We start from the raw sequence: 27702 nt of genomic DNA on the forward strand, positions 1-27702 counted from the left end.
AGGGGGAAAAAAAAAAGAGTAATTAAAAACATAACCATAATTAGATTTTGCTTTTTACAAAGAAGATCAAAGCTCTAAACAATAATTGTTGCTCTGAATTAGTTTACAAAGCTTGAGCTCATTTGAAACCAATTCTCAAGGACTTTTACAAATGGAGATTTACACAGAAGTGATATATGTATTGCTGAAAGCAATTGCACAATGTGTATTAAAAAAGTAAGGGTGCAGGACAGGGTGCAAGAATTAGAGAATAGCTCTTTTATGATTCAGATGCTGTTCAATTAAAGTTTATGTCCATAAAACTCTAATAAAATGCTTAAAGGAAACATATTCAGCACATTGTTTACTTGCAATGGAATGCAACATTCTCTAGAAAATCTGGAACCTCATTACCAAGCTAGGCAGCCTGTTTCAAAGTTTTCTTATGTGAATGTCCTGCTCTTTATTGTATTTAGTTATAACACATTAGATTATTAAGTTCCTTTAAAAAAAGGAAGTTGTGAATCATGTGCATGCAGCTAAATGCCTTAACAGAAAATTTCTCATTTATTTAAATACTGACTTCCGGATCAATCTGAGTGTCTCAAATTTTAAACTCAATATTGAAAACTATTGTTACTCTAGAAGTCGCAGCAGTGATGAAACTTATTGCCACCAAATCGATTTAAAATAAAAAGCTTGGCCTACAAAAAGTATACGTCCAATCAGTTAGTCCTATACAAGAATATGCCTGAAAAAAATATTTATCCTCAAATTATGCTGAGTTCTATATTTGATGGGAAGATAAAGCTAAAAATAGCTAAAATAGCTATTTTATGAGTCACAAAGGAAAACAGACATAGACCCATATACCTTGCTAAGAATTCGGATTATTTGTTTTATTTGTCCATGAGACACACGTTTACTTATACAGCCAAAGACAACAAGTGCTCTTGGCTGCAGGGATGGGTTATATTGGAATGCAAACCTGTGAAGAAACAGAGTACACTACATTAAACAAATATACAACAAACAGGCTGTATAATGAAAAGCTGAGAATTCTAAGTGTACTACGCAGGCAGGCAGGCAGGGGTTATGTTTTGAGATCTATGACATACTTTTGAGCTAGTTCAGTCCACTGGTCCAGCCACTTGCACGTCGGAATATCCCTCATACAAGCCTAAAAAGAATTATATTGTTTGAGTACATGTAACACTAAGAAAAAGTATTTTTAAAGTTCAGAACGTGCAGTTAGTTTAGTTCTCAGAAGTCAGCTACTTAACTACTTGTTACCACATCACGGGAAGTACATCTCACTACGCTGCTTGCCTGTAGAAAGTGTAAGCAGCGCCATTTTCCCTTACGGATAATTTCTTTTGCTTTGAACCACGTACCTCCATGATCTCCAACAAAGCTTCAGTAACAGTTTCCAACGAAGTCAGTGCAAAAGTCTCCCTTTCATAGGAACCAGGTGAAAAGGACCTGTCTCGATAGCTGGATCGGAACGCTATGACTGCGGCTGATTTCACTTTGCTGATTCCAAACAGCAAATAAAATTTGGGCAGAGAGAACTCAGTCAAGCTCAGCCTTAAAACTTGCTTGGTCTCCTCTGTTGAATAAATTTTTACATGTTAGATTTAAACGACTGAAATTCAATCCATATTTTAAACACTCTGAGGCTCCCCCTCCCATGAATACAAAAGTAGAGATAATCATCCTATATGTCATTTTGCACATTCCAACACTGTTTTCTTTGCTACTTCTCCCAGAGTATGCCACAGCAACTGTGGTCTGTTGCACAGATTGTTGAAACCAGTCACCAGGAGGATGTATTCTAAAAACAGGTAGAAAGAAACTTGTTTAAAGATGTGGTGCTGTGAGACTTCTCCTCACACTGATTCAGAAACCAATGGAGAGTTCCTGCTTTGAAATACTAACAGTACTGTAAGTTCAAAACTGCAATCAAATTCTGCTTTTGGCTCTGGCACTAAAATGAAGAAAGCCACTTAAACCAGAAGAAAACGACGGCCCTGTTACTAGCACTGAACATTTTTACAATTCTGAACTTTCAGTTCATTTCAGTGTACTTCAAATTCATTGTTTAAACAGGAAGGCTTGCCTTTCTCTCTGTGTGTCAAAGCAAAGCTTTTCTTTATACACGTGTGTGTGTGTGTATTCACACACTCACTCTGTCGATATATATAGATATAAAATGAGTTTCAGATACTTTAAAAAAAGACAAGATTACATAAACTTAATTTTTTTCTGCACAAAATCTAGCTTGGTTTTGTACTAATCTAGTTGGGTACACTGTACTTTTGTGGTAAGAAGTGACAGCTACATATTTGCTAATACCAATTATTTTAGGACTGCTAAATTACAGCAGTATGCAAAATACCTGTTTTAACAGTATAGTTTCACAATTCCCTTATGTAACTGATATTTTTGTTACCACATTATGCAACCATTCAAAAGATGCACATCAGCCAGTTTTAGCACAGACGTACTTTCTCCTTTCTCTGCATTACAAGAACTTACTGGTACTTCCTTCTCTTTTTCTAAAACCTGTTATACAAACAATTTACATTATGCACCTGCTTTAAACCAGTCATTTTTTAATTCCATACGTATTTGTTGTAGATCATATCCTCATTCTGATTTGTATGCAAGCTGAATTACAACATGGTATTTTCAAACTCTCAGAATAGTTAAAAGAGAGAAAGATAACTCATATTTCTTAAACAAACTAAGGAGCAATCAGCTTAATTGAAAATCTGAAAAAAACTTACCACTGAAGTGAAGCTGTGAACAAGTGCAAAGAGAATGAATGATGTTGATGACAAGACCATGAGTGGAAGCTCGGAGAGAAAGAGGACCAGTGGCCACCAATAAAGTAACTACGTGAAAGAGGTAGGGGAGATGTGCTGCCACATCCAGAGAATTGTTAAAGGAGAGCATCAGCATGTAACGTGCTAGAATAGCAATATCATCCCACATCAGGTGCTGTTCCAGTGTAGGAGTTGGAGACAGACAAGTCTTGTCAATTATTTTACACATCCTTCCAATCACCTGAAAAGAGAGCAACCATTTTGTTTTACTCAAACGAAGAGCACAGCTCAAAATTTCAGTAAAACCCATTACAATTTAACATTGGAATTATTCTATTGCTTGGAATCTATTTTATCATGGGTTTTGCATTATTGCCTGTACTGAGTTATCAGAAAGCATCTCAGTGTCACACTACTACATAAGTTGGAGTTATTATATAAAAGTAAATTAAGGCTAAGAGGGAACTCACTTTGCTTGAAACCAATTTTACATTTCCAGAAGCAAGCGCTACAGCTGTGTCTGCCATAACCTCAGCTTTTATGGATCCTAAGCCCCCTGTGGCACTAGTTTTGATGAAACTGTCCAGCACTACATCAAGGAGATCTGTTATCTGTTAAAGAAAAAAAAAAAAAAAATCTTTATCAGTCACATTAACTTCATTTTTCCCACAGTAAACTGCCTTTTAAATCAGCAGTCATTCTTTTTTTTTTTTAGTTGAAGATGCATAACTACCATAAATTGAAGCATCAGTTTTAGTGATTTGTTATCCTTTTGGAAAAAAAGCTTAATGTAAATTTTAGAAGTGTAAAGCTGAATTCCATCAGGTTTTACTCCAGATCAAAGTGCTTCAGAACTGTGGAGAAACTGTAATTTAGTTTGTATTATTTTTATTTTATTTTCCATTTTGAAGTAAAACTATTCATATAATGCTGAACCTAATAAGAAGAAACTGGATTTGAAGTGGAGGAAAAAACATACTTCCAAAAAAATAAGCAAGATCTCATCTGTCAAAGATTTTGCTTAGAGCACCAGCCATATGTGAATACAGCTACCAGTAAAACAAGTTTCTTCTCATGTTAAAAAAAAAAAAAAAAAAAAAAAAAAAAGACAGACATATAATATATGCAGGTAAGAATCACATCTGTCCAAGTGCACAGAGAACTAAATGTTACATGCAGGCTAAGATTAATGCTATTTCAGTAATGGTTCAAATTCAGCTCTCATTACATTATGAAAATTGGTTGCAAATCTGGGTCAACTAAGTCAATGATAAAATTTCCTCTGACTGCTGTGGAATATTTAATCTTTTAATTTTGTGTTCTCCATATTTACCTGTTAACAGACTTTCATACTGGACATAACAGTCATATTGCTCTCAATGTGATTTAAGCTTTCAGAACACATTGGGTTTTGTTTTGGGGGTTTTTTTGGCCAATTGGACCAAGCAAGAAAATGCACTCACACATCCATTTGGCAGTTCTCCCACATTCTCCAAGAGTAGCTTTGTGATGCTGGGCTGCATCAGTTTGGATGACAGTTAAAAAAAAATAAAAATAGTATGACAATGAGGAAGCTGATACAAAGCTTGTGAGCAAGCCTGGTCACGGCAAGTAAAGTTGGTCTCGTTTGTCTAGACACCTCCTTCATGAATGGCAGATATGACATCAGCTTTATTTTTTTCATTTTCTTTACTTTGCAGGGAGGATGAGGACAGAATTTGGCTAAGTGTTAAGTTAATGATCAACAGGAGGACTGATATTCTATTAATTGTAATCAATGTGCATCTGTTTCAAAAGTGCAAACACAAAAAAAAAGTTCTTTAAATGCCATGTGCCTAATACACCTCTGAATGCTAGTACTTTATTCTTTCCATTCAGTAGCCGTACATTCAGAGGTTTTGATGAAATAATTACTACTACTACCAAAGACTTTTAATTTTCAATTCTCAGTGAGGGCCAGGAACACATTCCTAGAAGCCAGAGTTCATTAATGATTTTATGAAGTACTTTACAGAATGGAAACTTCAGAAGAACTTGCACACTACTCTCCACACAGCTAATACACTTAGGTCATGTCAAGATCCATGTTATTTTTCTGCATTAACATTAAAGTGGTTAAAAACTCTATATTGCTTATAAACAAATTGCAATAAATTATGCATAATTTGTACCTGTCCAAGACTTCCCCATATCTTAGCTTGGATGGAGGGGTACATCTGTTTTTCATTTATTGTCATTGTTATAAGCTTATCAAGAATAGCAGTGACTCGCTGGCGCTTAGCATCATCATTGTGTTTACAGAATCGGACCAGATTGGACAGCCAGGGAGTCATATACTCCAGACAAAGATGTTTCAGTTCAATACCTGAAATAAAAATTCACCTTGTAACACAAAATCAGCACTGGTCTCTATTTATAAGCAAATAACTATTTGTGAGCACTCTTCCTTTCAGTTTTATTGTCTAAAATATTTACTATCAGAGCTGAGCAAATAATACTGGGCAAACAGACAAGCTTCAACAAGAAACATACTCTAATAATGACATCCTGGAAACATCTGTACGACTCTGGCAAGGAGATGTTGACATTTTAATATCTTATTAAGAGATGTGACAGAGAGATGTGTACATTAGTATTAGGTGGGACTACTTAAGATAATTTCTTTTTAATCTTGAGAATGTATTCTAAACAGCTTCCAACAGTAAAGTCAGAGCTGTATTATGCCTGGAAAAAAAGGATGACAAAAGTAGTGCAACAGAACCAGATGTACAATTGAGAGATGTAATCAATCTGAAAAGATTAATTTTGATATGACTAAAGAACCCTGTAACTCTTCTGTGTACATGTGTTCTAGAGTTCAAACCTTCACTAACACGGACCTCAAATTTTGATTTTTGTTCTGCAATATTCTCTACTTCCGGTGAATTAATAACAGCCTGATAGAGATCTATCTAAAGTACTCACTGTACAAAACTATCAACAGTGATATGAAACAAATAATTTGTGTTGTGATCTCTCTGAACGAACTTCATCCTCTAAACAAATGAGATATCTAGTAAAACTTGTTTTAACGTTAATTTCAAATTTTAAAAGGCAGTTGCCCCTTGTTTGTTTGGTTGGTTTTTTTACATCTACTTGATGAGAAAGGAAAGGGCACGTTCAAATGTGAAAGGTAATGCTTTTGTTCCAACAGATGCCATTCCAGCTTGTGAAACTGCCTGGCTTCAGAGTATTATATAAATGGATAATCTTGAAAACAGCTAAAACAGCTCTAAGAAGCATTTGCAATTTAAACTTATTGTGACTCAGTAACATGAGGAAGCTTAATTGACTAAGCTAGACAGCTACCAACCTAAATCTTTTCAAATTCATGGTTAGCATTAAGGAATATTATTGTTACTTACTAGATTTGCTAAATCCAGAAATACACTCTTCCAAGAACTCTAAGGTAAGGTGTGGTTCGTTAGCTGCAAGAGTCTTACTAATAGATACAATAAATAGCGTGTTGTTGGCAGGAATACACAGACCTGAAGTTTCCAATAACTGGCCCTCAATCTTTAAATTAAAGGTACAGGTTAAGGCACATAGAAGATTATAGGCAGCAGACCTGTAACAAAGCAAGCAACGCGATTTGTAATAGTTTTCTTGTACATTTTAAAATATATGCATTACACCAAGGCATCACAGTAGCAGTACTGGCATTTTAAAAATCAAATCAATACTGCCATATAAGAGATTACATTTAAATCCTGAACTTTTTCCCTGCACCAGTTAAGATTCAGAGACAAAACATTTGCCCTGGAGAAATGAAAGAAATTACTCCTCCACTTGCTTTAAACAATTTCTGATGAGGTTAAAGAGTATGCTTGAAGGACTTTGTACTCGACTTCTCGGAACGGCTTTCAGTTCCAGGAAATTCTGAATATTTCCACACGCACCTGAGCTGCTGGGACAGAGACTGCCAAGGGTCCCAGCGGCTGCCACTGAGCCAGCACCCAGTCTGAGGTAGTCCTTTCTGACAGCAGTCAAGAGCCTGCTCTACAAGGTACAGCTCCCATGTTATTAAACAAGAAGTTCAGCACCATGAAAATCAAATGTACCTAATAAACATACATTGCAAAGCAGAAGTATTTCTCCTTATAAAGAGAAATTAAGCTTTCTACATGCCTTCGGTTACTCTGACAGTATGTATGCCTTTCTTTGCCAACAGAAAACCCAATCTTTCTTTATATTAAGAATTACATTTTATGGAGCTGTGGTGAAAGAAAAATTTTGTTCAAGAGACATTTGCTAACACTAAGAAAACCTTTCAAAGAATTCACGTTTTGATCAAAGTTGATATTAATTTAAAAGATCTGTACCGCAAACTGGGGTCTGAGCTTCCCAGGTTGAGCAGCGCTATGTTCAGTAGTGTTCCAGGGACATCCTTAGGACGAATTTTAGTATGCTGTGGGATGGAGTCTGGTTGTGACAGCTCCCACCGTGTCCGTATATGAATGATGGACCTAACGATGGCTTCACACTCCTGATGCATGAAGGTGAGTGGTGTGCCTTGGTTGGCAATGGTTAAGGTAAACTGGTTCTCATCAACAAGACATATTTCCTCAATTTCAGAGGCATAGTATATATCATTTAAAAACACTGTTTGTCCCAGGACTCTTGTTCGTTCTGCTGACGTCACCTGCACAGCTGTTGACCCAACCTTAGAAAGAGAATAGAAAAATGGTTCAGCACCTATTGTTAACAATACAAAGAGAGAAAAGTTTGACACTTCTAATTTTATAAAGATAAATGTATGAAATTTTATACTTCCTAAAGAAACATACTAATAAGTTGTGATTTCTCCTCAAGACAGGAGAGAATTAAGAGACAGTACAATCATAATCAAATCCTTATAAAAATGTAACAATTCACTAGGAACAGCATTAAAAGGACTTACTTTAATAGAAACTTTGGTGTCTTTATGAGCCAGTTTGAGAGCATTGTGGAACACTTTCAAGTCCTCCTCCAAAGCCAAGGTAGCTGCTGGGAGTTTCTGCTGGTCGTGCTCGATGTGCTCTGCCAGTTTCCCTGGAGAGTCTATGAAAATAAGCCTTTTGCTTCCTTTCAAACCTGTCAAGAGCCTTTCATGGTATTTGGTGTATTCTCTGACCCAAGAGTTACAGTTATAAATAAAAACTGCTGAGACGTTTTCATAAGCAAAGCCTGGAAAAACTACAAACCATTTAGAAAGAAAGTCTGTTTTAAAGCGATTACTGGGGCCAGCGTGTGTGAGGTCCACTACAATTTCATATGGCTTTGCATAGTATGGCTTCAGAGTTAGCAGTACGTGGTATATCAATAAATCTCCGTTGATCTGACCAGTCTTGAATCTGTAAGAAAACAAGACAGGCACTGTTGGGTTTGCATTTTCGATCCACATTACGAACATTTGAGTGGTGTATTATACATACTACTACTACACTAAACCAGGCTGATCTTTCACACAGTTCTAAAAATACCATCGATCCAAAGCAATGACACTGGACCGGCAGCTACAGCCTAAAGGCATCTGTTACTATTCTGTCGTGGCTCACACTCCAGCCAAGTTGAGGGCCCAGTATGATGAAGCTTGACTTGGGATTAAACTCAACTTCATTTTGAAGTGCCACACAACCTACCACAGCCAAGCAACCTCCAGACAGACAGGAGGTTTATTCAACTAAAAGAGAAAATAAAATCCATGCTGGAGAGCAACAGTGCATCAATTGGATCAAAACTGGATTACATGAAAAGAGCTCAGAGTTTCTTTAAAAATAAAAGTAAAGTATAAGTCCCTCTAACTTTTTAACCTCCTTAGAGATTCAAATTATATCTACTCTTATATGTGGAAAAATACATTTATTTCAGAAGTCTTAATTAAGGCTAATTAAGCATCCACATACCAACTTTTTCAAAGGGTCTCAAACTCATTTCATTTGCTATATACTGCAGCACACTCTAACGCTTGGTGGAGTGTTTCTAAGAATGGTCAGTCCTCTGAGTAGTACAGAGGATTTGTCTACAAAATAACTCTTTCCAGAAAAACATTCAGATAATATATAAATATTAAGAACCTTCTGTTCTCATTTAACGATTCTCTGAATTTTAAGAGACCGGACAGCGCATCTGCCTAAACCAAGTCTCCAGAGTTAGCACAGCAGACAAAATTCTACCAGGAAGAATTAATTAAAAAACAAACTCAATAGTAGCTCATGAACACCTAAGGTACTTTCAAATACCTATCACTGTTTCAAGCTAGCATTAACTCAACTCTTTCAAGGCAAACCAACAGGCTACAGAAAGAGCTAAAATACTGTAAGCACGTACGTAGTTTTAAGTGTATTGGGGCACTGCTCTTGATAACATCTGAGGTAAGCCACCTGAGCGCAGGATAACTGAGGAGATAAATATTCTATGTTCATGAAATTTGTCTGCTGAAGACACTTTTTTTTCCCCTGTGTTACTTCCTGTTGTTCTGAGAGCTAATTTGGGCAAGTTGGTGTTTTTCCCCCTCTAACATGTCATGGTATAGTTGTTACAAAAAGGAAGTGTGTCATCTCTGTGGTTTTAGTTCTCCACTTAGAGTAAACGACATATAATTTCAGTTACAGATTTGCTTAAAAAATACCAGCATTGTCTAAATCTACTTGCTCTACGTTAATGGTCGTTTGCATCCTAAGAGCAAATATATGCACAAAGAAATTTTATTGTTAAAGAACTAAAAATCTGAAACACCAATTTTCTTTTGACTACATCTTGGCAAGGTAAGTACACATTTTCCTTCTCCTATTTTAAGTTCCTTAGTTTCTTAGATTTTGTAGAAAATTATACACAAAAGTATTTTTAAAGAAGTTCTAGTAACTCAAAAATAGTAACAATCTGTACAAATATTTTCTCCAACTGAATTAAGGAAGATGATATAACTGTATTTTTAGTAATGTTAAATTGTTATTCACAATCAGACTCCAAAGAATTAACAGTAACAGTCACTACTTAGCTCCGTTGTTCCTATGTATTGCAGATCTTGCTGCGTACTGATAGAAGACCCTATCAATACCTAGTCACAGAGAGTTCAACTAAAAAGAAAAAACCAGCTCTTTAATGATCAGTTCCTTTGCTCTCATGATTTTAAGCGAAGCCCTTAACAACATCAGTTTGTTTATTTTTAAAAAAAGCACATCTGGTCTAGAACACTACAATTAACACTGGACTTATTGTACTCTTGGAGGGAGCAGGCAGAAAGAGAGTTGCAACTCTCAGACAGTAACATTAAATGTTGGAGTATATCTGTACCGGCAAATGTATCTCAGTTCTGCATGTTATGCAGAAACTGTACGTGAAATGTTGTTTTGTTTCAAAAAAAAACCCCAAACAAACAAACAAACAAACGGCTTTGCTGTTTTTGCTCTTTTTTCTTTTTAAAGTATGCTACAAGGCATCCTCCAGGCAACGTTTACCATATAAAGATAAAAATTCTACCTGAGCTGTAGATGATTACTAAGATGGTTTCTAGTTCAAACTTAACAATAAGGATTCATCTCAGAAAGGAGTCTAATTTTATGTTATGGGTGAACTGCAAAGTAAAAGATACTTATATCTTTTGCTGCTCCTTTGTCATGTAAGGAGAGACACCCATAGTTTGTTCCCTGGTTACATACCAGGCATATCACTTCTTTCATTTTCCTGCAGGACTTCAGCAATTCGAAGTACTGTCATTTGGATTTTGCAAGATGGGCAAGTTCACCCCTCTGATTTTTGGGAGTGAATATATTAAGTTCTTTGCTAGGCACGCTAACTTTTGACTATGATAAAAGTAAACATTGGCTGGAATATTTCAAAATTACCTAATCTTACAAACATACAGATATGCCTTGATACCTTTAAAGTAATAGCGTCAAGAACAAATGTGTTTATAAAAATAGCACTGTTACTTTTGGTCATTCTCTGTAGTATTTATATTTGAACCAAACGTAGTCTGTAACAGAACGAAGTGTTTCCTTTGAATGTTAAGACAGACAGGTGAAAGAGAGACATTGGATGGGACAATAAGCCTTAAACTCTGAACATGTCTCACACATGCAAACCGGACGAAGCAGCAGCAGGGAAGTGGTTCACTGCTTGTCTGATTTGTCACTATTACTCTGAGGTTATTAGCTTAGTATCAGACTGACCTAAAGATCAGTTTCCTGCCCTCCAGACAAATTCAACAGGTACAAATTTGAATACAACACAAATGTGAAACAGAACATACTAATGGTAATACCATTTGCATAATTATCTCAGGCATTTTAAAGAAAATGTCACAATCTGTAGCATGTTTGTGAGAAAAATTTGAGAAGTACATTTGTGATAAATAGCTTTTTGTACAATAAAGCAGAAAAATTAGAGAACAAAGATTTTCCTAGGCATTTATGAAATACTCCAGACAGCTTTGCTAAGAAATATAAACAAAGTTACTGCTGTCACTTACAGGAACATTTTAGATTAAAGTTTTCTACTTGACCATCTTTATAAGCATGGTTACATTTCCCACTCGGGGGAACACAGGAAAGTAAGAAGCAGTAATCTGTTAACTTTACATGGGTTTCTCCTTTCACTGTGTAAAAGCAGAAGTGATGAACCTAAAGTTGTAATATGGCCATCTTTAAAGAGGAGGAACTACCAAAGAAGAGGAACTACCACACAGTTTGCCTCTACATCACTGAGTAGTTAGTAGGAAACACTTTCCTTTCTCTCTTTGCTCTATGTTCTTTTTTAATCTTCATATATTTTCTTGTCGTGGCAACTTGCCAACTCTAGCTGGCAACTAAGCACCACGCAGCCATTCGCTCACTCCCCTCACCCAGTGGGACAGGGGAGAGAATCGGAAAAAATCCCAAACCTCATGGGTTGAGATAAAGACAGTTTAAGAGGACAGAAAGGAAGAAAAATAATAATAATAATGATAATAAAATGACAATAATACTACTAAAAGAATTAGAATATACAAAACAAGTGATGCACAATGCAATTGCTCACCACTCGCCAACTGATGCCCAGTCAGTTCCCGAGCAGTGATCCGCCCCTCCCAGCCAGCTCCCCCAGTTTATATACTGGGCATGATGTCATATGGTATGGAACATTTTGGCCAGTTTGGGTCAGCTGTCCTGGCTGTGTCCCCTCCCAACTTCTTGTGCCCCTCCAGCCTTCTTGCTGGCTGGCCATGAGAAGCTGAAAAATCCCTGACTTAGTATAAACACTACTTAGCTACAACTAAAACCATCAGTGTGTTATCAACGTTATTTTCCTACTAGATCCAAAACACTGCACTATACTAGCTACCAGGAAGAAAATTAATTCTATCTCAGTCAAAACCAGGACATTTCTATAAATCTAAAACTGTCAGAAGCTCGAGACAACCTATTCTTTCAGAATACCAAGTACTTGAACTCGTCCTCCTACATCCACTAAAAATGAGTTCAAGTTACATATTTTTTTCAGCAAAAAGGCTGCTGCCTACTATTCCCTGAGAAGTCCGATTCAAGCCTCTAAGAACTAGCATTTGCTAAACTAATACCATAATTTGTATTTTTGCAGGTAACTAAATAGGAAGATGAAGACAAAGAGACATAGTAAACCACACCTCGCCTTCCCTGTCATGATAATCTTTTCTTTGTGTTTGCAAACAAGTGCAAACTATACCAGTTACCCTAGGGTTATAAATGAAACCTGGAATCCTATCAGCCAAAACTTAAGTGGAAGTCAGAACATAACAGAAGCCAATACAAATTCTCCTCTCAGCATCAATTTCAGCAGCAAAATGACTACCTTTGAAATGCATACAAGTACCCTGCAATCCTTATCCTCCACAATGGCCCAAAATTCAACATCTTCCCCTGCCAGAAGTGCTGTTTCTGCCACTGGAGGACCTAGGAATACCAGCAAACCCAAGAGTACAATGACAAAAGAAACATGTGAAGACAATAAGTCTCTTATACTTATTTGCTTCATTATAATAGCAGTACTTGTGCTTATTTGCACCTTCTTGTTTCTGTCGACAGTCGTAATAGCAAACAAAATGTCGTATCTCAAAAAAACTCAGCAAGGAAAACGTAGGCCCAGGAGCAACGGTGACATTCTGGCGACTAACAGTTTATGGCCAACTGCTGCAGGAACATGGCAGAGGATGCCTAAGGAGACAACTGGAAGTGACTTGATAATGCAAGACTTGATATCAGGGAGAGATACTGCAATCCAAAGGAAAACCGAAGATGAAACTGCTGAGAAACTCACTAAAGAAATAGATAATGAACAGGAAAACGAAGAACCATCAAAGTCACACAAACCCATTTTAACCAATTTTGTAGTTGAGATTTAATTCATACTCAGGTAAAAACTCATCTTTTACCTTTTTTACGTCACGAATATAAGGCAAAAACTTAGCTTTCAAGTAACAACATGAATTTTAACACAGGGAAGCTAAATTTAGATCTTAGGGTTTTTCCTTTTATGATAGTGGGAACGCTGTAGCAACTTGTAGATCTAGAAGGGAATAGGATTGTGTTAAATAGCTTTCTATAAATAGCATCAAGACTGGTTTTACTTCTTTGACCAGAAATCACGGTGATAGGAGCTGAACGGGATAAAACAAAAGGACTGCCCATTCTCAAAGATCATTAGGGAAAAAAAGGAAAGGATTGTTAGTCTAATAAATATACCAAACCATAAGGTGCTACACAGGTATAACCAAGTTGCTTTTTAAGAAAACCATAATTCAGTTAGCCACAACTTTGATGCAATTACTGAATCAGGAACTAGTCCCTCTCAAAATGCCCTTTCAGGTTTTCCATCAAGAACTCCTTAAACCAACTCAATTGCTTTTGAACCAGATTGAGATTTGAATCGTATTTATTGTGTTTCGACTTTGTGTATGAATATATGAAGTTTGTATTATGTGTCAGAATATGAGAACTGTTTCAATTTGTTATCTCCAATAAACTAGCAACATCAGTTTTTAAATAACTCTACTTATGTGATACTGTTTCTCTAAGTCAAAATATTACAAAAAATATTACACAAGGCATTTTGGAATATTACATTCCTATAACATTTGCTGAAGATCAGTAAAGGTCTTCTCTGATGACTAGCTGTTATTTCTTGCATCACGGAAACACACTCCACTGTGTCCTAATACAATCAATTAGAACACGCCAAAAATTTCTTCAAAACCACCACAATTTTTTGTTTCTTTATTCTCATAGAGACCTGATTTTCCCATACTTCTGGGGAGGTGTCTGTGTCTGGTCTCAGTACAGCAGAGCTCTGTTATTTTAAGGAAACATGAGAAGCTTTTCACAGGCTACTTCTTGGGTTAAAGAAGATCTGTTGCACCATGGTTACAAGTGCTAAAACTCCATAATGACAAAGCTCTAAACATCCTGTGCATCTGTAATAAACATTTTTGATACAAGAGATGGTTGTAGGAGTTTGAAAGAATCAGGACGTAAGACTGAATCCCCAATTCATATTCCATTACATCACCCATACACTTAGCTGAAAGGGCAAGTAAAGAAGCAACAGAGAAGCAAGAACACAGTATCATGGAAGCCAAGAGCATGCAAGATCTCAAAAAAATGCAACTGCCTGTGTCAAAGGCGGTTTGTATAGTAAGGAAGATCAAGCTGGAAGGAGTTTGCAAGCTTAGCCCAGAACTGGGAGACATTAGAAAAAAAGTTAATTGGAGATGGCAAAAAAAACCCCCAAACAACTACGGGGCAAATACCAACGAAATCTGCCATAAACCACATACTCAGACCTTAAAGCTCAAAGGGAGGAGGCGCAACACAACACACAAGTAGAATGGGAGGACAGGGGATTATGTCAGGCATTTCTAAACATGAGGAGAAAGGCCAGGAGAAGAATAAGGGCAAACCGTGACAGATCAGGGATGACAACCTAGTACTTAGAGGAGATGAACTGAGAACATCTCACACTGGTGACAGAAAGAGAGCCAAAGGGCAGGGTTGGGGGATGCTGCATTGCAGTTTTCTTCTCCTTCCCCAAAACGACCACATGCACAGGAGGAAACAGCAGAGGCTGTGCAAGTACTAAGAAAAGAATCTGAGACAGCAAACGTAAGAATCTAACCTGGTGTAAAACTGCTCACAGCTAGGAAGGTAACAGAACTAAAACAGGAGAACGAATCTGTAAGAGAGTTAGCCAGTCTGCATACAGGAACACAGTAGGTTGTTAGTAGGCAGCAGATTGAAGGGGTAAACCAGCAGTGTCATGAAAAAAGCAGGCAAAAAAAGGAAAGAATCACCATCTTATCAGTGGAAGGCAGGAAAAACAGGAAGGAAAAAGAACTGTCAATGAGGTGGCAACTGTGGCAAAAGATAGGTGGAGACTATGAGGGTTGAAGAGAACAGGGATGAGATGAAGGAATCGGACAAGGAATTCTGAGTTATGATGTGAGTATGGGATCAGGATTTGCGTTTGCTGCAGGAGCAGGGAGAGTCTAAAAAGGAGAACTCATGCAATCAGAAGAGAGGCACAACAGGAAAAGCAGGAGGAGATGAAGAAGCTGCAGAAGGATCTGGCAGTAGCTACTTGGCACTGGCAGAATACACTTGCAAAATGCCGCGAGGACATATTTGTGCGAGTTTCTTTTTGCCAGGCAGCCTTTCTAGGCAAAAATGCTCAAGGAGACAAAATAAAGTAGTTTGGGTTACACTAAATGGTATGGACAAAGACAGACAGTGGGAAAACAGCTGCTCAGAGAGCATGGCCCTCCATTAATGATGGCAGCAGGCACCAAAGTTGTCCAGACAGAAAAATAACATGGAGAGCAGGGGGCAGGAGAAGGGTGAAATCTGTAGTCATCTGCCTTTTAATGCAGCTACACAAATGAAGACGCGTAAGCAAGCCAGCATCCTATGATCAGATAGCTTTCTATGACTCACTGTAATGAACCTAAGGTTGCTTTTCCACTAATAATGACAGCACACCAAACCCACCACTGAAATTAAATCAGTAAGATTCAAATCCAATCCAAATTTGCATAATTTTTGACTCACACAAGTAACTATAACTATTTTCAACAGACAGGCAAACAAGTATTTATGAATTTCTACATAATAGGCACATACTAGACAAAAGCCACAAACATTTAAATATTTGAGATTTATAAAAACAGAGCTGAAAAGTTTGCTCATGAGGCATGCAAACTCTGAGATAAGGCTCTTAGTAATCTCCCCACTCTTGACACTTCCTGCAGCAAGTGTTGGTAAACTTCCTCTTTAGCTGCAGAAACCTACTTCAACATGAAACGAGCCATTTTAAGCTGCTTGAGTTTCAGCACACCGTCGGTCTTCCTAAGGCTTCAAACAAAAAAGACGATGCATGCTTGATAGACGATAAATGTGCAGGTAAGAATGAACTTCAAGATGGAAAGGCTTAATATTTGTATTATTTGGTTTGACATGGAACTGTGCTGTGTACAGCACTGTGCATGTCCTGACTTCAGGGTGTATTCAAAGCTCTCGTTGAATGTCTGTATCTTAAAAGTATTAGGGTTTCAAACACATGTTGTTTGATGATGTTACTATGAACTATTACGAACTCTACATGTAAGTATTATTTGACTATATTTTGAAAAGAGGGGAGCAGAATAAAAATTAAATTGAATCATTTTTACCTGTTATAAACCTTATAGAGTTTAGATCATAATGTTCTCAAGAAGCATTGATTTACTACTCATATGTGTTTGCACTGTTGCATCTGAAATTTAATTTTCCTTATTTGTAAACGCACAAAGATTTATGCATATTAATTTCCCAGAAACAGCTTCACATGACTAGCATTATAGTAACTAATAAAATGGCTCAAATTGCATGAAAGTAACTTCACATAGAAAAACGCTATGTAGTGGATGTATTTGATATAATTTATTTCATATGGAGACATTCAGAGACCTGAACTCTAAACAGTTCAGGAAAAAAAAGAAATCTGTTTCATGCCAACTTAAAATTAACACAATCTCCTCCATTTCAAAGTGTTCTACATGCAGGAATTTATTTATAAAAACAGTTTAACACTAGAATGCTGTTCCATTACAGCGTCAGTATTTGGAAACTTTTTAAAAATACTACCCTTAACTGCTGAAGAGAGGCAAGAACAGGAAATAAAAGTTTCAGAGAACTGTAAAGAGCCTTCTCCTTAGGTCTCGGCTTATATCCACCGAAACAAGACCATTTTCTTTACTCATGACAATCCTGTTTGTTAATACTGCTGCGAGTGCTTCATATTTTGTTCCAGGTCCATAACCATTTACATGGTTGATAAATGTTGTTATTCTGAAACACTGTTAGGACTTCTCTGCTGATGCCTTTGTCTGATAAGGTGAAAAAAGGTCATAACAATCAAGACATTCTCTTCAAAAGAGTCACTTAATTAGAATGTTCAATAATGTTGAAAATCTGCTTGTTGTTTGTAAAGTCGGTGACAAACCTGCTGACTATGCAAACAGGAACAGGCATGAAATTTTAAACACTGGGTGTAATACTATTTTCACTACTATAGTATTAACAGAAAATTGCCTGGTGTCAGTAAAGTGTAACAATACAACAAACGCAGTTTTCAAGTTAGTATGTTCTATTTCATTCCTGCTATAGGAGAGGACGTATTTAAAGAGGCTGCAGGAAAATGGCCAGCAACCAAGTAATACTGGTTCTCTTCTATGGAGAAATCTGGAAATCACTTTCTACAGCAATACCTCAAAACGTTTCCATGAATAAAAGAAATGCATACCCCAGTATCAGGAGTCCAATAGAAGACAAAGCTCCTCTATATCAATTGCAAGCAACTAGTCCCACTTTACACAAATCTGGAAGAGCACTGACTGTTACAATACCACCTCAGTTCCCCAAAGCATACGCAGGACCTAGCGATGGAAGCTGGATAGCAGCACTGATAATTGGCATCATTTTGACTAGTATGATAATGGCTATTATTATAATTCTTCTGTGGAAATGCTGCAGGAGGCCAGTTCTAGTTGATTCAAACTGGGCAGGTCGTTCTCCATTCGCAGATGGAGACACACCAGATATCTTTATGGACTCTGACCAGGCTACCAAACGTTCATCAGTTTTATTTATGTTGCCGTGGAAATTGAAACAAGACACAACCTTACAGCACGATCCCACTGCATCAGAGAAACCATCCCACTGCACTACCAGCACTGAAAACAGCCAGTTGCCTCCACCAGCCGAAGACTGCTCTGTAGCCAGTATTTCAGTTTCCAACACGGATGCATCTCCAGATCCCACCTCAGAAGCAGCAAGCTGTGCACGCGACTCCTGTCCTCACCCAGCGGCTCTACCCGAATCCCCAGATCTGCCACCTCCACCTGACTGGCTCAGGGAACCAACCGAGGATCACAGTTCAGATCTCAGCAAGCACCAGGAATTTCACTCAGAAACAGAGGAACAATTGCCCCCACCACCAGAGTTACTTATTCAAGAGATTCACGAACCACTGCCCCAGCTGCCACAGCCAGAACACCCTTTGTAGACTGCCAAAATTGACTTCCAGCAGACTTCACATTTTTCTTAAATGAAGTATTCTTCAAATAACTGAAAAAAGGAGAAGTTGACGCAGGCAAGAACAGTGAGACCACAGCATGGGCATTTCCCCAGTGTTTCTTAACTTCAGCTTTCACAAAAGGGAACAACCTGCTTCTGCCTGAAGCAAATAATTTCAAAATACAATACAGATTGTGCCCACTAGTTATCTGTAACTAGTGATTCCAGATTTTGGAGACTACAGAAAATAGAGTATGCACACCTTTGTGTGCCAGTATACACATATATGTAACATACACATAGGCATGGAGCTTTCAAGAAACAGTACAGCTTTAGAGGTACTCAGAGCTTCTAAAAATTGTTTGTTCTACTAGGCTGTATAAGTGAATGCAATCAACTCAAGTTAATTTTAATAAAGCTTTCTAATTCAAAGATGTTTTGGTCACTTAAAGCACAACTGAATATTTGCTTAGATACAAAGCTTTGAATTCAAAACAAAGTCGAAATGCCTCGATATGCATACATACTGTCTTTCATACAAAGGCCCATTTTCTGCATGTGACTGGGTAACAACTTGGTAACAACGGATTACAGGTATCTGAAACAAATCCTCCTAACAGCCATCAGTTGTTCTTTACTAATAGCAATGAGATTTCCTCTAGATCAAATATTGCCAAAAAGTTTCCTGGTGTAAAACCTCCAGTCACTTCACACTATTGTTTGGTAAAGCAGAGAACAGTGCAAGTAAACTCTTGATATAGTGGTCACTAAAAAGCTGAAATGGCTCCAAACACTTGAAGAACAGGTACAAAAAGGCTTTCTTTTACCTAGATACTTCTGGTTCTTATGGATAAAATAGAAACAGTTTGCAGAACACCCAGGCAAATGATTAGCGGAATTAGTTGTGCTCATTCACTAATTTCTTCCTCTGAAGCAGTATTTTCAGAATGCACTCAATATTATTAATATAAACTTTAAAAAATAATGTTGCGTGGATGCCAGATTCCTTTTAACTCAAGGTGTCTAAGTGTTTTACATGTTCCTTTCTGGGCCCTGAGTACAAGCGAAGCTCACCATCCTGTCTAAAACCATGCATTTTGATAAACTAACTTTTTCATCGGAAGTAGGAGGGTGGTCTCAGAGGTAAATTAATTTTTTTTTTTTTTAACCAGTATTGAATGCTTAGATTTATAGAAAGAAGCTGCTAGATGCTGAAGCTAGCTTTCCATGACATCTCTGCAAAATGGCAAAGAGTTTGTAGCTTTGAGTTTGGTTGGGGAGGAAATATATTTGCGGATGCAAAATATACATCTGGTTGCACAGAGCACATGTTTGCACATATTATAACACTAAACTTCAAAATCTTTAAATTACCACTAAAAATTAAAGTTATAAGTTATGCAAATGCAATTCTAGGCTGCTGTGCATACAATGGACATAGGAAAAGATATTTACAATTTTTTCTTACCATTTATATAAGCTGTATGATTGTGTATGTCTAAAGAATAGCATTCTAATTACGCAAAGATTTTTTTAAGGCTTGTTGCATTATACCATGTCAAAATTAACAGCATTATAAACTATATCCATTCTTACCATGTAGTTTTGAGAAATTGAGATAAAGATTTCCTACAGGAATCTGTAAAATCCTACAAGCTGACCTGTATTATACCTGACAATACAGTGACAGCCTGATCTGAGGAGTAGGAAACTGAGTATTTTAAAATTATGAAAAGATATTCTGGCAGTGTAGCTTAAAAAAGCTTAAGATAGGAAGCCTAAATTAACATTAACCTTTATTACAGGAGGAGAGATTAATCGAAGGTAAAAAAGAACACAACTTAACATGACTTTTTAAATAGGAACATTTAAATGGAATCATAGCTTAAGCTAGAATAGCCTACAGAAATTTCATTCAGTACTGTTTCGGTAGGCAATCTTACATCTTCTGTTTTGAGGCACTAACATAGCATAAAATATAGATATGGAGAAGTTAACTAATTCAAATTGTAAAAACCAACTATTTTATTGAATATGCTGGCTTTGCAATAAATTTGAGTCAGCACCAACGACAGCTCTGCAGTCCTCCAATGTAGTGCAGATCAGGTGGTTGCAGAGCCCCAGCTAGCAGCAATACGATGCAGCTGAAGAGGCAAGCACAATCCACAGACAGCAACTGTAGCTACTCTCTAGAACAAGACGACCTCTAAGCTTAAATCTTTCACAGAAATGATGTGCTGATATTGCAGAAGAGATTACGGTAAGTTTGTGTTTTTTGTTTTTAATCACAAAAACCTACTACAAAATTAGAGACAAATAAGAACGAAATTACTAGTTGATGACAGATGCTTGCACCAGAAATTTGCTGCAGTGTCAGAGATTTCTTACTAACATTAATTCAGCTTTCAAACATGTGTTACCAGCTTTGAGAATGTAACTAACACTATAATAAGGAGAAATAATAATGTGCATGTTAGCATGAACATGGAATTTGGGTTTCAAACTAAATTCCCAACAATTTGAGATGTATTTTAACCAATTCTACTTAAGCAAATAGCATGCATGTATGGGGGGGACTGCTACATTACTGCAGAGATTTGTAAAGCAGATCCAGTTGACAGCCATTTTTTCATCCTGTATAAAAGAACACATTATTCCAAACATAATATAGGCTTGAAATCACTAAAAACAAGAAGCAGACATTGTATAACATTTGGAAGAGACTTGCATTTTCGGAAGAAAGCCCTCATTTGAGCTTGAGGGGGAAAGGGAGATGAAAAAACAAGTCTCATTCTGCCAGACAACATGACAGTCTATGAAGGGATGCTTTGTAAAGTCTCTCTTGAACAATTCTAAAAAGGACCATGCCACAAAGGGGTTTATTGATATTTTTACTTAATTTCTCCTGCAAGTGGTCATTGCAAAGACAACCCTTATAAAGAAATAAAATATATTACATGGATTTAAAGGGTGTCATTTTGGTATATTTATTTTCAGGCAACAATGGAATACCAGATATTGAATACATCTACCTGTCTGCTGGTCCTTCTGTTTTTCATACCCACTGTTTTGGGTGTCTGTCCTTCTAACTGTACATGCTCAGGAAACGACAGGAATGTGGACTGTTCAGGCAGAAACTTAACTATACTGCCACATGGACTTCAAGACAACATTACGTATTTAAATCTGTCCTTTAACCAGTTTGTAGATCTCGATCATCAGCTAACGAGATTCACCAACTTGAGGACCCTTGATATTTCGAATAATTGGCTCAAGAATGTTCCTGCTCATCTGCCCAAGTCCTTATGGGAATTATATGCCACAAACAACAACATTAAAGTTCTTCAGAAACTTGATACAGCTTACCAGTGGAATCTTAAAGTGCTCGATGTTTCCAGGAACATGGTGGAAAGAGCTGTTCTGATCAACAACACACTGAGCAGTCTCAAGTTTCTCAATCTCAGTAGCAACAAACTTTGGACAGTTCCAACCAATATGCCCTACAACATAGAGACGGTGGATCTATCCAATAACTTCTTGTCCCAGATACTTCCAGGAACACTGGTGAGACTACAACACCTTACAAGCCTCTACCTGCACAACAACAAGTTCACATACATTCCTGACAAAGCTTTTGACCAGCTCTTTCAGCTGCAAGCAGTAACGCTATACAACAACCCGTGGTCCTGCAGCGACAAACAAAATATCCCTTATTTGCTTAAATGGGTGCAGGGAACAGCTGCCAGTGTTATAGGGGCTCCCTGTGCTAATCAATCTGTGCTTTGGATGAATGCCACACCAACTTCAGCGGCTCCCACAGCTATAGACTCCAGCCTCATGATTAAAGGAATGAAGGCAGCAGACAAAGCTACTTCTCCAGTGACAACTGAACCAACCAAAATGACAAAAATGCATAAACAATTAAAAGCTAAGGAAGTTACTACCTTGGCGACCTTAAGCCAAACTGTACTGTTTACGAGCACAGACCGACCACTACTCCTCTATCCAGAAGATCTGACAACTAGGAAGGTTAGTTCTCAAGAAGCAGCAGCCACACACACAATCTACATCAAAGATTCAACCGAGGTGAACTCAAGCCTGACTCGTTCCACAGGATCGCCCACTACTCCTATGACTTTAAGTATCACCAGTGGAATGCCAACAAACTACTCCAAAATGCCTCAAAGCACAACTGCTACCTTAAGGAAAGAGGAATCCACTACAAATATTTTGAATACTCATGTGCCCTCCAAAGCAAGTATCTGTGAGATATATTTGTTTTATGTTGTAATGCTTAATGCAATGTTTATTGGCTAAGGGCTTGCATCTTGTGAAAATTGAGTTTATTCCTGTGATACATAGCTGGAGTTAAGACATCCAGTTGAAAGAATGAATCAAAATACAACAAATTCGAAGTTCTGACTCTGATCTAAAGAAAATAACAGTTCTTAATTAAAGAAGTGCACACTAATGTCTTGAAACTAAGCTGCTTATTTTAATATGTCTTAATTGAGTAAAACTAACCTATGATTTTGTTTTTTAAAATGTGCTTATTTTGTATTTAAATTTTTAATTTTACTTGCACAGAATAAAACATCAGAATTTTAAGTACTGATTTTATGTATGATTTTGTCATTAAACAACTGGAAAAAAATAGAAGGCCTGTATCATATCTGCATTGTCTTGCTTGACTTGCCAGTGAGCAATTCTTGTAATATAGCAGCACAGATTCTTTGTAAGTTATGACGACATGCAAAAGGAAGGGAAAAAATAAAGGAACTAAACCTAGCTGTTTCACTAATCAGAAGTTATTCCTGAGAAAAATCGCTAGCATGTATATCTATGTTTGCTTCATATGTATTAGGATATTTTAAATATGAAGAACAACAGTTTTGAATTTAGGAATTAAATATGACAATGCCATGATGTCTACTAAGAGGGTGTAAACTGAGAAGGCAACATGGTCCAACTTCAGCATGAGAAAAGTGGTAGGGGCTGATACCTCTTTTTGCTCTGTCTTGACTTAGAGACTGCAGGCAAGTTATTTCTCACTCTCCATACTTAGAAAAAAAGATAAAAGTAGAGGAAAACACAAGATGTTCAATGCCATGACGCTCTCCAACAACAAGGAGTTATCTACACAAATTAATGAAATGGAACTCCTTAACTGTATTTCAAGTGACATCCAAAAATCTGAAATGTTAATATATTATGCTTAAAAGAATATCGCAAATCAGCCAGAATGTATCAAACTACTACTTTTTGATCAGTAAAACGAAATATCAGCCAATTTCTAACGCAAATAGAAACAAATGTAATGAATCAATTAAGCAATTAGTTGTCAAGCTGTCATTGAAACAATCCTTGAATCTTGTGACTTAAAAAAAAAAAAAAAATTAATTCAGTTCATGGCATTGAACATGCCCAAATCCTTGCTTTATAAGGATGAGCATGAATGCTATTTTCCTTGACATCTGCACCATCAGTGAGTAGAAAGAGTTGCACGCATGGTTCTGTCCACTCTAGGAAAATAATTTAAATTATGCGGCAAAGGTACTTGATATACTACAGATGAAGTTTTGCAAACAGCATGAAATGAAAACTGAAGAACAAGTTCATTGAAAAAGTATTATTCACTTAATATTACGAATCTTTATACAATGTTTTACATTCATTTCAGGCCATTTAATTTCCAGTTATTGTAGCATGAAGGTGCTGCAAAACCCAGAAAACCTCACTACAGAGACTGGAGTCCTCTACCTATTTCTCCTAGGTGTCAATGAGGGCTGTAGACCATTTACAACCACTGGTATCAGAGAAATCACAACTTTCCAATTGTGAACAGTATTTCTATAACCAGAAATGTGTTTTAATTTCTAACAGTAAATGTTACACAATGAATTTGTACAGTTCTTTCATTGGCATTTAAGTAAAAATAAAGTTACGTTTGTATTGAACTGAATTAGTGAAAGTGCTTCTTTTCAAATAAGCATAGTAATATCACTGAACAGATATTTTATTATACAAACCCATTTCAAGCAGACATTTGGCTCAATCTTCATGTCTTATGGGGGAAAATTATGGTTAAATCAAATTATATTATTTTGATACTGATGTATCCCTGATATCGTTTATTAACAAGCTGATGAGATAATAGTAACATAGGGTCTACCCTTCCCCTTCCTACCCTTTAGAACTTGCAAACACCTAAGGCACTCTATCCACTAGAAAAAGGTAGCTCTTCCTCCTTCTCAAAAAAAGACTCTCCATGTTTAATAGGACAGAAAACTTAAAAAAACCCCCAAAACCGAAGACTGACATTTCATATACATTTTAGGTGGACAAGAACTAGTTATCCAAGTCAAAGTTTAGACAACCTAGACCACAAGCAATATGTGCATGGTACCTTCAATGGCCAGCAGAAGTGCCTCATTATATAAAGTGGCTACCAGCAGCCTGAAAGAGTTGCCCACTTGCACAAGTTCCATATATTTTCCCCAGGTTAAATAATCTGACATGAAATGATAAATTCCACTAACTGGGATCAGTATTAAAAAAATGTCACCGCCTGCCTCTCTCTTTGGACAGTCAATGTATTTGCTAAGTACTGACTGACTATAAAACAGTATCAACATACTTATGTTCAGAACTAGGTATTTCCTAGAATTATCTCATCCATATGGTTTCATCCCACACAGTTTAAAGCAGCTTAGCTTGCAAGGTAGGACAGAGATAACAAAATGAGGTGCTATGACTAAACTGCCTTGAGTTGAGGAAATTACATGAAATACTACACGTGTCTTTGCTGAACAATTCAACACAGGATGCCAAATGCTATTGCACGCAAAAAACCTACACGGAATCAACTTTAAATGCTCTCAGAATGTTTCACCCATAACGAGACTATTCAGTGAACAGCAACTCTATAAAAAAATACTGTTTTCCAGAAGTTGTTTGGGGCAAATTGCAAGTCCCCATACTGAATGACTTGCTACCCAGACTTCAAAGTCTTAAGCATGCTGATAAAAGCCTGGAAATGAAAATGGGGCTGTGGGGTTTTCCAAATACATGTACAGGATTGGGAAGCTAGGATACAAAAAAAATTGCAGATGGGTATGAAAGTAAGATGGCACTCCCAAGTTCTAGGGCTATGCTCTCTACCCAAACCTTGCCTGTGGTAGGTGCAAGCAAGAGGGCTTCTTAGTCAGACTGCTTTCAATAAAGCAGACTGAAATTTAGGTTTCCTTGTATTTTTCTGGAATACAAATGAGTTGATAACGGAGCAGTGAGTAGGCAGGCAAATGTGGGAGTCATGCACTTGTTGCTTGGCAACAGTGCAGTCAAATTGAAATAAAACTGATAGGCATGGATGTGAACACGACAGCTTTGGTTTGTGTTGTTTTAAACATGCTGGTCATTCAGTCCATGATAAATATAAAATAATCTGTTCTCAGAGAAATTCTTTTTTCCAAAATAACTATTTAGCATTTCAGGACAATATTCAAAATACCCAAAAAAGGTCTAGCACACCTTGTAATAGAAATATGCTTGCTTTTGAAAGGTTAAAATTGCTGTAGGGATAGCTGCGGTCTGAAGCAATAACTCAGAGGTTTGTATTCCTATTAATTAGTTTGGGATCAGGTTTAAAACTTAATGGCAGTACTTCAGGATCAGTATTTATTGATTTATTGATCATTTTAGTAACAGTGTAGGGATTAAAAACAGAAGAGCACTGGCTTCAGAAGTCAGGTTGTTGCCCAGGAAACAAAATGTGAAGAAAAATGACAGAAGGAATTAAATTTCACAGCACAAGAAGGATATAAACTGATCCAGATATATCAGTAAAATGACTCAACAATACCCTAGCAACAAAATCTCAAACTACCAAAAACACCCCCCCCAAACCAAAAAAAGCCGCAGCCTGCTGCAAGCCCTCAAACATCACGGCAGCTCTCATCTGTGTCTTGCCACATTTCACACCTTAAAAAAAGACATCTGGCTCAGAAACACAAGACAAACACCCCAAATAAGCACCACTTAGCCACATCCCTATTAGTAGAAAAGATGTCAGAGCATCATTCCAGAGCAAAGCCCCACCTGCTAGGTTTGAAAAGGCAGCCTCACGGAGAAAAACTGAAGAATTATATAGCTGCTGAAGAGAGAGCAAGCAATAAAAACAGAGGTAAAGGCAAGCAATACTCCACCTAGTAGCAAGGCTTATGTCAAAGTATAACAATATTTTCATTAAGTATCCTGTACCTGGATAAAATGTACAGAAATCTGCTCCTTACCACCCCTTTATGCAACGCACGAATGCGTATCTATGGTTTAGCAGTGATTTTTCATCCTCCTTTGAGGAACTCAGGTTTGTGTTCATTCAAAAATCCCTGGGACACAGTTTATAAAGCTATTTCATTGAAGACAACTTTTCAGATTGTTAAACTGCCAGGTAACTCGGTCAACAATTAAAACTTCAGAATTTCTGTAGGGTTCAGTATCACAAAACTAGGGAAATCATCTCCATTCTTATAAGACTGAAGAACAGTAGATCTGCAAGAGATCAGAGGCCATTCTGGAGCTCCCTTGTATTTATAGTCTCTTTCCACCCCAAAAGCACAATTCAACAGCAGCTAGTTTGCTGACTTTTGAACCCCCCAGCTGGGTGGGGCCCACATCATAAAGCAGCATTAGAAAAACGGCAAACGTCACAAACACTTGCCTCCAAGTGTCTCTCAGATGGCCAGTTATGAAAGAGGATTCACTTCCACTCTTGTCTCATGTTCAAGCTTTATTTTTAGTCATCCACTCCTTTCTGCTGAATTCAACAATCCTGAAGCACCAGTTACTGAATAAAAGGTCACAGCTATCCATACTACTTTGCCAAGTAAAACTTAAAATGCAGAGTTACACACAGAATAGGTATTTTAAAGTTTCATAGTGATGTAAATGGAATTACATACATAGTAGTGACATACACAGAACTAAAGAGTTCCCATGCTAGGAATTTTATACTGTCTGAACTAGTTAATACAAGAAGGTTCAGAAAGATAAAGATGACATAATTTATCTTGGGCAAGTCAGAAGATGAAATATTTGTCTATCATTTTTTTCTAAAGTTGTGTTATCTCAGTGTGTGATCAGCTACTAGTAAGCTGATAATTAAGAAGTACTTTGCAGTGCTTTCTATTTAATGTTCTCCTTCTTCAATTTTTACATCTATTGTCTCAACAGGCAGATTCTCTTGTGGACATGTTTCACAGCCAAATTTCAATATACATCCATAACAGAACAACACTGTGATTACTATAGTTACA

The 27702-nt window shown here is 37.1% G+C and overlaps 3 protein-coding genes across 4 annotated transcripts in view; 2 read left to right on the top strand and 1 right to left on the bottom strand.

The window, feature by feature from the left end:
• Nucleotides 1–27702, bottom strand: part of NF1 (neurofibromin 1) — a 103969-nt gene that overhangs the window by 20409 nt on the left and 55858 nt on the right. For both annotated transcript variants that reach the window (XM_050908968.1, XM_050908967.1), the window contains 9 exons: nucleotides 7747–8179; nucleotides 7169–7509; nucleotides 6212–6414; nucleotides 4979–5172; nucleotides 3278–3418; nucleotides 2769–3048; nucleotides 1374–1588; nucleotides 1098–1159; nucleotides 853–967 (listed from right to left, as the gene is read on the bottom strand). In XM_050908968.1, the coding sequence (XP_050764925.1) occupies nucleotides 853–967; nucleotides 1098–1159; nucleotides 1374–1588; nucleotides 2769–3048; nucleotides 3278–3418; nucleotides 4979–5172; nucleotides 6212–6414; nucleotides 7169–7509; nucleotides 7747–8179 (1984 nt within the window). The remainder of the gene's footprint in view (nucleotides 1–852; nucleotides 968–1097; nucleotides 1160–1373; nucleotides 1589–2768; nucleotides 3049–3277; nucleotides 3419–4978; nucleotides 5173–6211; nucleotides 6415–7168; nucleotides 7510–7746; nucleotides 8180–27702) is intronic.
• Nucleotides 9544–13805, top strand: EVI2A (ecotropic viral integration site 2A). Its single transcript, XM_050908971.1, has 2 exons — nucleotides 9544–9592; nucleotides 12405–13805. The coding sequence occupies exon 2, from the start codon at nucleotides 12421–12423 to the stop codon at nucleotides 13183–13185; it is 765 nt and encodes a 254-aa protein (XP_050764928.1). The 5' UTR covers nucleotides 9544–9592; nucleotides 12405–12420; the 3' UTR covers nucleotides 13186–13805.
• Nucleotides 21392–22705, top strand: OMG (oligodendrocyte myelin glycoprotein). Its single transcript, XM_050908970.1, has one exon. The coding sequence runs from the start codon at nucleotides 21392–21394 to the stop codon at nucleotides 22703–22705; it is 1314 nt and encodes a 437-aa protein (XP_050764927.1).

Source organism: Gymnogyps californianus, chromosome 20 (genome assembly GCF_018139145.2).
Source record: "Gymnogyps californianus isolate 813 chromosome 20, ASM1813914v2, whole genome shotgun sequence".
Lineage (NCBI taxonomy): Eukaryota > Metazoa > Chordata > Aves > Accipitriformes > Cathartidae > Gymnogyps > Gymnogyps californianus.